This window comes from Notothenia coriiceps, unplaced genomic scaffold (genome assembly GCF_000735185.1).
Source record: "Notothenia coriiceps isolate Sejong01 unplaced genomic scaffold, NC01 NC01_scaffold00014285, whole genome shotgun sequence".
Classification (NCBI taxonomy): domain Eukaryota; kingdom Metazoa; phylum Chordata; class Actinopteri; order Perciformes; family Nototheniidae; genus Notothenia; species Notothenia coriiceps.
The window spans coordinates 7,720-20,141 of NW_011346986.1; the positions used below are offsets into that span (position 1 = coordinate 7,720).

The window sequence follows — 12,422 nt, forward strand, 5'->3', positions numbered from 1 at the left end:
CCACTACTGTAAATGAATAGTCAATTGTCTATCGTCCACTGTGTGATAATGCCTTAGTGCCCTTCAAATAATACTGAGGTTGTTTAAGGACATTGGGTGTGGGTAGGTCTGTAGATGTGGGTTTATTTTACTGCTGTTCCACACTCTTACCATGAAGCCACACCGGACCCAGCAGCCTAGGAGCAGCCGCTACCTCCCATTTAGTTTCTATGAGGTGTGGCAAATCGCTTGAGTTGAGCATAGCAACTGATGTATGGGCATTTGCTGTCCCAAGATGATGCATTTTGTAATTAATTATCCAAAGTAATACGGCACATTTACATTTATTCATCTTCATCCAGCTGTTTTTCTATGTAGAGGGGTTTTGGTCAGACTTGTCAGCATTGAGGATGCATGCACACTTGTGTAAAAATAAATATGGTATTTTCCAGTATGCAAATTTCTTAAATTATTACTTTTATTTGCAAGCAATACATTTAAACATCATACTTTATAAACCTGCATCATTATGTAATTTAACAAATATCCAAAACGTGACTTCATACAGAATATTTCAAATGAAAAAAATCAACATTCATCTGAAAAGCATTTCAAGAAAACAAAAACAGCTTTGAGTAATCCAATTGACAAACAAGACTGATTACACAACAGATGTTTGTAATTCAGTCCTAAAATACGTAATCATTTAACTCTAATTTAAAACAGTTGAAATGACACCAGAGATCAAAGTTACATCTAAAAGAGAGAGTTTTCTATCTTTGTAGGAAACAATGAAAGGTTTACTCTTTCATTACGAGGTTATTTAAAAACATTGGGGAGGTCATTCATCACTTACATAAGAAACTATTTTAAGGCACAGTAATACATTAAGTTAATGAGTATTTCGCAAAATTAACAAATCTCTTTATGACTTGTGGGCTGATGATGACGCACGTTTGAAGAAGTCATTAATGAACTTCAGACTATTTTTACCAATGCAGCTGAAATGTACTCGTTAGGTCAAACTCTGTGTGTCAAACAAAGTAAAATGAACACAAAAAACAGACAAAGATCGAAACAACAATGAAAATGCCCAAAAATGGAATAGCAACTTTTCTATAAAAAACAATCAACAGCAATGGTTTAAAGTGATTGTGTGCCACTATGGAATTCGCTATACAGTAGGTGACAAAAACAACAAAGGTGTTTCAAACGTAGTTACTATGAAGCGTTACCTGTCCTTTCCCATTCTCTTTCTTAACATAATGCTAAGTCAGAAAACATTTGCAACAGTTCAAACATAAAGAGGGAGAAAAAAAACAAGCAGTCATGCAATAAATGAAGCATAATGTTTGAGTGGTGAAAAAGGGTTATGGCTATATCTGCGTGATATAGTAACAAGTATTCAAAAGTTCAGGCTCTGGGCTTCAGTGAAGTACGTGAAGTACATTTTTCCCATCGCGCAACTACATACAGAGTCAATGCAAAGCAAATTAATTTAAAATTAGCATATCTGAATTGCTGTACAATGTTTCAAAAGAAAAAATTGAATATAAACGTCTAAATTAATAAAAACCTCTGTGGCGCGTCTGGCCCAGGTAACACAAAAAAACACATGATGATGCGAACAAACCCGCAGAAACATTTGCTGAACGTTAGTGTCTGGTCTGTTCATTTAACATAGATAAGAATAAGACCTGGTAATGGATGTATGCTGGTGAATGGTCAGCATTGAAACACCTTTGACATCCCTTAAAAACAATTCAAGATTCAGTAGCTAGAGTCATTATCGTAGTGTCCGCGGTTCAAATTAGAGTCCTATCCTCTTTCTCTGTTTCCTGTCTTTTAAAAAAAGGAAAACAAAAAAACACTCACCACTAACACACTCAAATAATGAAGGAAATGTGCAAATTACCAAAAATGAGAGCTGTTTATAATATACAAACCATAGCAGTGGCAGTTTGGGTCTACTGAAAATCGTGCAAGGAAAATGAATCAAATCACTTTACTGTTTGAGTACTCTTTGTATGCTTGGGCTCAGTGCCAATGTTCCTTTAACATGTGTTTTTAGGCACCATCTTTACATGAGTCAACGTGTCGGGGGACAGCATTTTTTTTTTGTGGAAAAGTCCACATGTTAACAGTCAGGCTCCGTGTCAGCATTATTGCTTTGTGTGCCTTGATGCATGCGCTCCAGTATCCTGTGTATACTGCTGAAGCTGGGCCTATCTGACGGGTGTGTGCTCCAACAGAGCCTCATCAGATTGTACAGCTCCAGAGGACAGTTCTCAGGACAGCCGAGGATGTGACCATCCCTCACGTAATAGATGACCTCCTCATGACCCATACCGTAGTAAGGCTGCATCCCATTGGAGAAGATCTCCCATAGCACCACCCCATAGGCCCACACGTCCGATTCAGTGGTGTAGCGGTTATAGAAAATAGACTCTGGGGGCATCCAGCGAATCGGGATGGCGTCATTCTCGTTGGCTTTGTAGTAATCGGCCGAGTAGATGTTTCTGGACAGGCCAAAGTCGGCGATCTTCACCACCATGTCCTCCCCAACCAGGCAGTTCCGGGTTGCGAGGTCACGATGCACGAACTTGCGCTCCGACAGGTAGGCCATTCCTGCGGCGATCTCCGTGGATATCAACAGCTGCTCATCACAGGTGAGAAGTACCGCCTCCAGCTCAGAGGAGAAGCTGCGTCCCGATAGGCTGGCGCGGCTCAGGGTGCGCACCGATTGGGTTGGAGATCGGCGACGCAGGAACTCATTGAGGTCGCCATGGGCCATGTATTCAAACATCAGACACATGGGTTTACCCACTGCACACACACCTGGGGGGAGAGCATGGATCATGATATAAAATCATCTAAGGTTTGAATACAAACACAAATACTCAACCACATGAACACATCTGTGACATCATTAAACCACGCTGAATCTAAAGTGAGTTTATCTTCCACACTATCATACAGTGAGTTCATTCTCTGTTAAAGGTAAATGAATATTCGGACTAGACATAAACACAGACGACTTTGATGCGCACAAATAAACTCTTACGCATAGAGGATGTACAGTCTTACATAAATAGTCCAGTCATGTAAACACAGTGTGTTTTTAAATTAACCTTATGTTCTTCTGGAGGGCAATTAAAAGAGGATTTCAAAAATTGGGAGTGTCCTGGAGTGGCAGCACTTCCTGACAATCCCAGAGTAACTATACAAAGAACTTAATGGACGTTTTTGAACTTGATTGCACTCGATGTTGAAAAATGTTTTATTGTTTCATCATTCCTGAATGAATTTCCATCAAGTATGGTGGACATAAATGAAGGCGTAATGGAACATCGGAGAATATTCTAGCATGGCACGTCCAAATTCATTCTATTTATTTACTACTTGTTTACTTTAACTCCATAAAAGAGTTGCTGTCTACCTGTTTATTTATGCATTCCTGTTTATGCTTACAGGGCTTTAAGGAATTTGTGCACACACAGTTAAGGCTGTGCAGAGCGCCAACAGTCCTGCAGAAGTTGTAGATGTGCCATTTAATGTGACTTGGCATTCATCACATTGTGAGTACTTTATGGCTATGTAGGCCATTTCATAACAACCTACCAGGTTTGCAGACAAGAAAATAGATCTGGACAAAAAAGAACATGTACATTCACACGGTCTGGTTTACAGTGATACAATTTGGCATTAAGCACCTTTAAATTGGAAAACTAAAACATCATTTATCGTTGTTTTGGCTTTTTTTATTATTGTTTGAGTCTCTGTTTGGTCATTTTGTGGCTCTTGGTATTTTTTTTTTTTTTACGACTAATACTAAATGTGTTCTTCAAATGTTTGGTCCGTCATTGTTTTTCCCCTTTTCTCCAGTCGTTTAAAGTCTCTTTGTACTTTTTTATGACTGTTTTTATTCTTTCGATGTCCCTTTGCAGTCATTTGATAGTCATATTCTTTCTCTGGAGATATTTTGTGTCTTTTTGTAGTCATTAAAATTCTCTTTGTGGTCTCCTTGTTGTGTTTTTGTGTTGCTTTGGGGACATTTTGAGTCTCTAGTCACATTGTTGTATATCCTTTTTTAATTGTTTTACCCTTGTTGTCTCTTTGCAGCTGTTTTGCATGTGTTTTGTTAGATCATTCAATAATCCTTCCCTTCTAGCTCTAATACTTTGTTCTCTAACAGATATGTCAGAACACAAACAACGACATGCTCGCAGTGAACCTTTGGGAGAAGAGGAGGCTTGGGGGTCATGCTCAGTTAGTTCAAGTCCTATGGGTCACCGAGCGGGGACAGTTCCCCAGAGAACCAGCTCTGATTTCTGCTCCCTTGAGTGTGTGTGTGTGTGTGTGTGTGTGTGTGTGTGTGTGTGTGTGTGTGTGTGTGTGTGTGTGTGTGTGTGTGTGTGTGTGTGTGTACACACAAAGGACTGCAAGGCAACAGTAGCAGCCTCAGCTGAAGGTCAGTAGCTTGCTCAAAATGCTTTTCTCTATCGCTCAGTGTACAGAACACGGAGGACCCGTCCTGCACATGCGACAACATATGACAAGCAGACATCTCTAATTCTGACACAAGCATGTTATGGATGATATTTTATGCATCATTTGCACTATATTATTAGTCATGGGGGTAATTAGAGGTTCATTTGATCAACTCTGGTTTCATGTGCAGCAGAGAGTTCGCCACTCTCTAAACAGAACACACAAGATACAGTACAATCGTTTGATATAATCTAGAAAGAAAAAGCTTTTCCTTAAGAATTTAAAAAATATATTTGACCATCACTGGAGCCACTACTAGATGGACCAAAGTCAACAAACCTGTTTCAGCACAGTGGTCGATCTATGGCCTTGTTTACTCAGTGTCAAATAGAGTGAGTTGTATCTCTAAATGTCTTCCTGGAAGAATATTTAGATGAGAGCAGTTTGTATTAGATTAGATATACTGTATTAGTGCTGATAAGCTTTAATAGAGGACATTTGTTTCAATCTGGCCAAGAAAGGCACATTAACTGTCGAGCAGCTCTTGTTTACTGGCATACAGTCATATCCTTATCTCTAGCAGGTTTTATAGCAATACACTGAAACAAGGACAAAGACTTCATTCAGAAGAATTACAGTGAGTGATTGAATAATCTTAAGGAAAAAAAAATGGGTATTGAGTATTACTCCACTTTACATGTTGCCATAGGAGTCAGTTTAATCTTTGGTACTTCTGTTTTCGCCAAGTTCATTTAAGCAGAATGACTCCTGAGTTGATTGCAGGTTATTCAGAACACCTGTTGGTTGCTAATTCAGAATTGAGAGCAACTGGGTGCATTGATCCTCTCAGCCAATCAGAGTGTGACTCTGCCCTTTCTATAGGTTTTAAGAGGGGTGGAGAACTGCACACCTAAGGCACTCTGATTTTTCTTCAATGAATTCAAGACCTCATTGTTGCAGATTCTGTCAGCTACAAACTCTGCTCTCTTGGCCTTTGAAGTCTACGTTTCTTCTCTTTACTTCTGAGACCTAGCTGGAGTGGACATAAAAAAACACTTTTCTACAATGTTACATGTTTCGAGGCAAATTTTAGTTTTGTTGTCCAATCTCTTCCGTACAATAACTTATATTCTAGACCCGTGTAGACTATATTTGGTTTATTGGTTTACTCTTATCGAGACTCCCTTCTAAGGCATTTTATAATCATTTTTCACAAGGGAGGATGTGGAAAATAGGTAAACAAGTTAACATCACCTTCAACACTCTTTTTAACTGCGTACACATTACCTTTTTTCAAGAGTTTATTCTTCTACTGGTAATAAGCATTACAATATAATTTTCTGTCATTTTGAAGATGATACTTCACAATAAAAACATTTTACACATAAGACTAGTACACTGGTTTAACATTGAACTCCTACAACATTAAAATGGATTTATCTGAACCAGGAAAGCCTGTTTTTTATGTAATTTTGTTTTGCACTTTCCACACACTGGTACAACGACCAGCTGTGAGACGTACCTAGGAGACGAACGATGTTGGGATGGTCGAACTGAGCCATCAGTGCTGCCTCTCGCTGGAAATCATTCTGCATGTCAGCTGAGGCCTCCTCCTTCAGCATCTTCACGGCCACCATTGTGAACGACTCCATTGGCAGCAGGCCTGGTGCTCTGCAACAAACACACACACCAAAAGAATCAAACACAATGCTCATAAACAGTCCTCTGTTTTTGTTTATAGTATGTGTGTATATATGGATATGTCTGTGTAAAAAAGACATTGTTCGGCAAAAAACAAGCATTCTAGCATAACACCGCAACTGCATATCTGCTGGCACTGTAGATGTCAATCACTTGGAGGGAACACATGCACACACACACTTCATGTGTTGGCTCACTAGAGGGGCAAACTAAAGTCAACACGTTGTTTCTCAGTGTGGATTTATATATAGTTTTCACACACACACACCAGCGCACATTGGGAACACACAGATTAAAGCCCATCTGTCAGGGAAGTTATTTATTCCTCTGGTATATTTAGGTCTCTGAGTATATTGTTGCATGTATATGTGTGTGTTCATGTATGCATGAATATACACCACCAAATGCATGTGCTGCCTGTGTGTTTCTAGGATTGTTAATCTATACTCATTGAGTGCATATGCAGAATATAGTTTGTATTTGCACATTCATTGCCTGTTTTTGGTCAGGCATGCAGGTATGAGTGTAGTGTATATGTGTGTGTTTGTGCTCTTTGACTTGTGTCTTAGTGAGTGTGTATTATGTTCTCAGGGGTGTCCATATATTACACCATTCCAGTGTTCATTAAGGGATTACCAGCAAGCCTGAAGGACGTCTCCCAGATCTGCATGGCTACATTCTGGTGCTACTGTGGAAATGCCATCAACTAGTAGAATACTGTGCTAACTGTACTATTATTAACCCCAATTAATATGCTGTGCTCCAAATATGTGTGTATCCAACCCATAATGTGGATGCACTCCTTATTTAATGGATATTTCCTAGGCAAATGTAACACCCTTCCACCAAGTTTCATGACAATCAAGCCAGTAGTTATTCCATGATTCTGCTATCCTTCCTTTTATCTTCAAAAAGTGACCATACCATATTTAAGATATATTGCACCTCCTCCATTTTTTTGAGGGTTGACCCTCACTCTTTAAGAAGGACATCTAAAGACACCTAAAATATAGATGTGGGTGTGCATATTGTTGATTTATGACATTTTAAAAATGTTGACTACTGTATGACCCAGGTCTGGTATTTATCATAGGGATTAGTTGGACACATTTGCGCTTGCTGTGAACAGCGTCACTGTGGAGTAAACTTGACACCTGTAGCAGCTCTCCTTGTGACTTTGTAAGTGATGCAGCAGTTCTCAGAAAGAGAAGTGGCCCCGATAAGACACTCTTACCAACTCACTCTGTCCAAATCCTGTCTGACCCTTTCTCTTCCTGTGCCTGAGAGATATCCACTACAGTACATCATGTAAGCCCACTGGGATGACATGGCAAACAAAAATGTGTCTATCTAATGTTCATTGCACTTTTTCAGAGTGGAAGGCTCTTCAAACTCTTCTTCTCCTCATCAATGTTTAACTCTTTTTTTTTTTTTCTCTCCTTTGAATTTCCAATTGAATCGATATAGGCAACATCTGTTTCCCCATTGCCTCCCCCCTCACCTGGCCTGGAAAACCCGTCCGAAGGCTCCTTCTCCAATATCTCTGACATATTGAATGTTATTTCGAGGATACTCAAGGGCCAGAAGCTTTGAGTTCAGCAGTAGGGGAACCCGCTGGTACATGGGGTTGGGGTGTAGTCGATCAAGCAGGAGCTCTGATGGAAGAGCGGTCAAGGTCGGGATCTCAATCTCTCTGTTGAAAGAAAGAGGGAGTGAGAAATACAAAAACAAAGGTTCAAGGTTGAATTTAGGATTGTGCTTTTTTCAATGCTTTCTATTGTTTAAGTTATCAACAAAAACAACAAAAACAGTATTGGGTAGTATTGATCTTTTTTACCCAGCTGAATGCTTCTGTTCACAGGATGGGTTTCAAATGTTCTCTCTCGTTAACGGTACTGGTGTCATCATTTCTTCAAAGGAATTTCATCATACCTCATGTATCGCATTTATCTCACCTCTTCCGGTTTCTCCACTGCTTCCTCTGTCTGCGGCAGGCGAGGATGCCAATGATGAGGAAGACTGAGGCTGCAAGTGCAGTCAGGAGGATGACGATGACGGACATGGAGTAAGCCGGGGAAGACACCGATGCCGTGGGAGGGAGACGAGGAGTCTGACGAGGGGATTGTGCCTCTGGAGTCAACACTAAGAAACATTTAAAGAAAATGTAAAGACGAGGTGCTGTATGACTTTTCGACTGAACTGAAACAATATCTTGATTAACAAAAACAGTTGTTGGTGGGCTGTTTGGCAGCAGCTAATTGGGAACATCCTATACGTTCTCTTTGACTGGTGGGTTTTTTGTCGAAAAAAGGCGGCAGAAGACTGTACCTGATGCTATGACTGTCTCCCCACAATGCGGCACAGCGCAGTACTCCCAGCGTATGTTGTGATTTGAGGTGTAACACCAGGGCTTGTCGCTGATTCCTCCAGGGTTCCTGCAGTAGTTATGTGAGCTCTTCAACTCTGGAATCACATCCACAGAAAGGCGATGCTGATGGGGAACCTTCAGGAAGATAGAGAGTAAAGAATTGAGAAAGTCACATCGCAAGAATTTAGTGAATTTAATTTATTAAGAGCTTTGTTGACCTTTTTTCAACAAAAAAGCAAAGGGAATAAGCAGTACATGGAACAAGGGAAACAAGGACCCTTTCACTTCATGTTGTTTAAGAAGTTTGCTATTGCTTTCTTTCTACTTTCCGCAGTGGTAAAGTAAGAACATCTGCGATCCAGCCTGTGTCTCCAGAGAAACCACTCTCGTCTTGAGGTTTGAGTCTTATCAGTAAATTTATAGCTGTATGTTTTTCCTAGTAGAGCTATTGAAGGCAGATTTTCCATGGATTTAGTTTTTTCTTTTCCAAGAAATGTCTGACTCCAGACTGACTTAAAAAACGGATATGGCAAATCAAATTTGAATAATTGTAATACACTCCTCAAGGCCCTGTTTAAGGTTTAAGGTCTACGAGAGGTAACAGTTGAATGACTGTAGAGGGTTTCAAATGTTCTAGAGTAAGGGACATTAGAGTTTGCACGTTTGTTTCTGCAATATTAAAGTGCCAACTCAAATACAAAACATCTGGTGTCGTTGTGTGTTATGAGCTTTAGTCATCAAAAGAGCAGTGGTCCAACCTGTCCCTTGGGGTATGAAGATATGTGCTTAAACTGCTACATTCAACACATGTGCTGCTGTACAGTAGATGTAAGTATATGTAAAGCAAACTTCCCACACGGTACGCTTCCTGCCTGTGCCAGGAATGTCCTCTAAGCAAAATGACAGGGCAAGTAATCTGTCACGGCCTTAAGAAACAATCCATATAAGCATTTCCTAATCTGTACATTGGTCAGTAGGATTACATCATTCGCCATAGCGTCAATAACGACTTAAGTAACTAAAACCACTTGGTGTAGGTTGAAGAGAAACTGTTGACATTATTAAAAGAAGAATTAATTAAATGTTTGTAGGAGATGGGATCTGGACAGCAGGCTTCACTTTCCATTCATCCACCAACTTTCAAGTCGCTACGTGGCACGTTAGCAATGTCACACTACCTGAGTCTTTGCTCAATAGGGAGTCATTATTCTACCAACCATAAGTGGTCACTTAAAAAGAAGAACAACGTTATTTATCACGCTTCCCTCCCAACAAAGAGGGGTTGAAACTTGAAGAAAACAGAAATGTAGTCATCTTGTATCATGCCTACTTTAACATAAAGCGTTATGGAATTAATCTGCATATGCTCCAGTTCAAAACGAGACATCATTTTGAATCAACATTTTCTTGCAGACTTTCCCAATGACTTAGCACAAATAAGGAAACTACTCATTGTGCCACATAACTGCAGCCTACACATGTGTTGAGTATGTGCTCGACATAAATGTGATTTTACTATGGAGGATATCATATGACGTGTGGAACATTAGAGTTCTGGGTTCATTTCCTGCAAGACGCATGTGCGCAGAATATTTTATATTCACTATAAAAAATATTTGCTTAGAAAGGTCTGCTCTGTGATGCGTAAAAGGTAAATGATGACTTTGGACGGAGCCATCGCTGGATAATGTTGCTTTTAGAAGAAAAAAACGACACTGACTGTACAAAATATTAGGAACAGCTGCTTCTCCTGTGACTCTAATGGACCACATACAGGCATGTGAAAGCTAACCTCCAAATTCAAATATAAATCCACTTTTATATCAATATGGAGCATCATGGATCAGGGATTATACATGTAAAATAAATGTTTTAAATAATCGTGTAAATTGAAAGTTGGAGCAATTCCTTTGAACGTTTTTTATTTTGATTATACGCTGCATTTATCCTGTGTTTGGAAATGTGCAAAGACTTAGGTTCACACCAGAGCCAGCAAAAGGTAAATGAGATAATAAGTTATTATCTCATTTACCTTTTGCTTTTGCTTATTATTAATAACCCATTAACTACAACAGGATGTTTTGAAGCTCCCTATTTTTCCCCGAAAATGCTACATAGTAAATAAAAAGGAAAGCTAGCATTGATGTTAGTATAAGTCCGCACACATCTACCTTTTTTTCACATTTGAAGTTAAAGTTAATTATCATTTCTGAATATATTTGTGGATATTAACTTCATTTGGGCATGTGGGAATTAGAGTAGGCTACAGTATAAAATAGAAATCACTATACTGTGTCTTTACTTAAGGTATTAAGGAGTACTTAATGAACTCCTAGTCTAAGTCTGTCCCATTTTCACAAAAAAATAATGTTGATTTGAACTGTATGGGTCTAACATATAGATCATTTAAGCTTGAGGTAAAAAAAAGAAATAAAAATGGTGCAATCAGCTTCTCGTTTCCTTCTAGGAGAACTGTTCTGCCAGACATTATCCCATTAATGCTATTATTATCATACTTGCAACAGGAAATGAAAGCTTTGATGCTGGCCAGGAAGTTAAGCATAATCATGGAAATAATCCGATCATGTTTAAAAGCCTACCCTTTTAATTTCAATTTGGCCACCACACCATATCATATTACAAAATTCCGGCATTTTCCTGGAAGCAACACATGCTACGTTCTTGCAGATCTCACTCTATCATCTCAGAAAGGTTCAATCCTGACATTAGCGTAAACCATAAGTGTTCCAACCTTTTTATCCACATTGCTCTGTCAAAGGACACTTTTATAAACAATGTAGGATCTGTAACAGTCAATTTTGTCCAGTAAAATGTTGTCAGCTAGCTAGCTACTAAATTAAGCTAATGTTAGCTAACAGGTCTAACAGGCTGACTTTTCAATCTGGCTTGTTTGAAATGGAGACTCCTTTCAACACTACACAGTAAATATTAGAGCCATAAATGGGACTTGTTACTAAAGGATAATGCAGAATGAAAAATGTATTCAAAATAGTTTATTACAATGGCATTTAGGAATCACATACTCGTATTATTCAGCGTCCTGTGTTCCAATGTGGACATGGTTTACTGTGTGTAAAAAATATATATTTAAATGTATCCGTGAACTAAAAGTGTACACAAAAAACATTTGAAGTAAAAGAAAGGAGAAAGAGAGAATATATTTATAATTATGAATCGCATTAGCGAGCAAACCTTCACAATATCACACATACAGTGGGGCAAAAAAGTATTTAGTCAGCCACCAATTGTGCAAGTTCTCCCACTTAAAAAGATGAGAGAGGCCTGTCATTTTCATCCTAGGTACACTTCAACTATGAGAGACAGAATGGGGGGAAAGAATCCAGGAAATCACATTGTAGGATTTTGAATTAATTAATTGGTAAATTCCTCGGTAAAATAAGTATTTGGTCACCAACAAACAAACAAGATTTCTGGCTCTCACAGACCTGTAACTTCTTCTTTATTAGCCTCCTCTGTCCTCCACTTGTTAACTGTATTAATGGCACCTGTTTGAACTCGTTATCAGTATAAAAGACACCTGTCCACAACCTCAAACAGTCACACTCCAAACTCCACTATGGCCAAGACCAAAGAGCTGTCAAAGGACACCAGAAACAAAATTGTAGACCTGCACCAGGCTGGGAAGACTGAATCTGCAATAGGTAAGCAGCTTGGTGTGAAGAAATCTACTGTGGGAGCAATTATTAGAAAATGGAAGACATACAAGACCACTGATAATCTCCCTCGATCTGGGGCTCCACGCAAGATCTCACCCCGTGGGGTCAAAATGATCACAAGAACGGTGAGCAAAGATCCCAGAACCACACGGGGGGACCTAGTCAATGACCTGTAGGGAGCTGGG

The 12,422-nt window shown here is 39.3% G+C and overlaps 1 protein-coding gene across 1 annotated transcript in view; it reads right to left on the reverse strand.

The window, feature by feature from the left end:
- Window positions 1–504: 504 nt before the first annotated feature.
- LOC104948361 (muscle, skeletal, receptor tyrosine kinase) overlaps window positions 505–12,422 on the reverse strand; it is a 27,578-nt gene continuing 15,660 nt past the window's right edge. The window contains exons 13-17 of the mRNA XM_010774552.1: window positions 8,500–8,674; window positions 8,127–8,313; window positions 7,673–7,864; window positions 5,993–6,141; window positions 505–2,817 (exon numbers count right to left, since the gene is read on the reverse strand). Coding sequence (XP_010772854.1) covers window positions 2,117–2,817; window positions 5,993–6,141; window positions 7,673–7,864; window positions 8,127–8,313; window positions 8,500–8,674 — 1,404 coding nt within the window. The 3' untranslated portion in view covers window positions 505–2,116. The remainder of the gene's footprint in view (window positions 2,818–5,992; window positions 6,142–7,672; window positions 7,865–8,126; window positions 8,314–8,499; window positions 8,675–12,422) is intronic.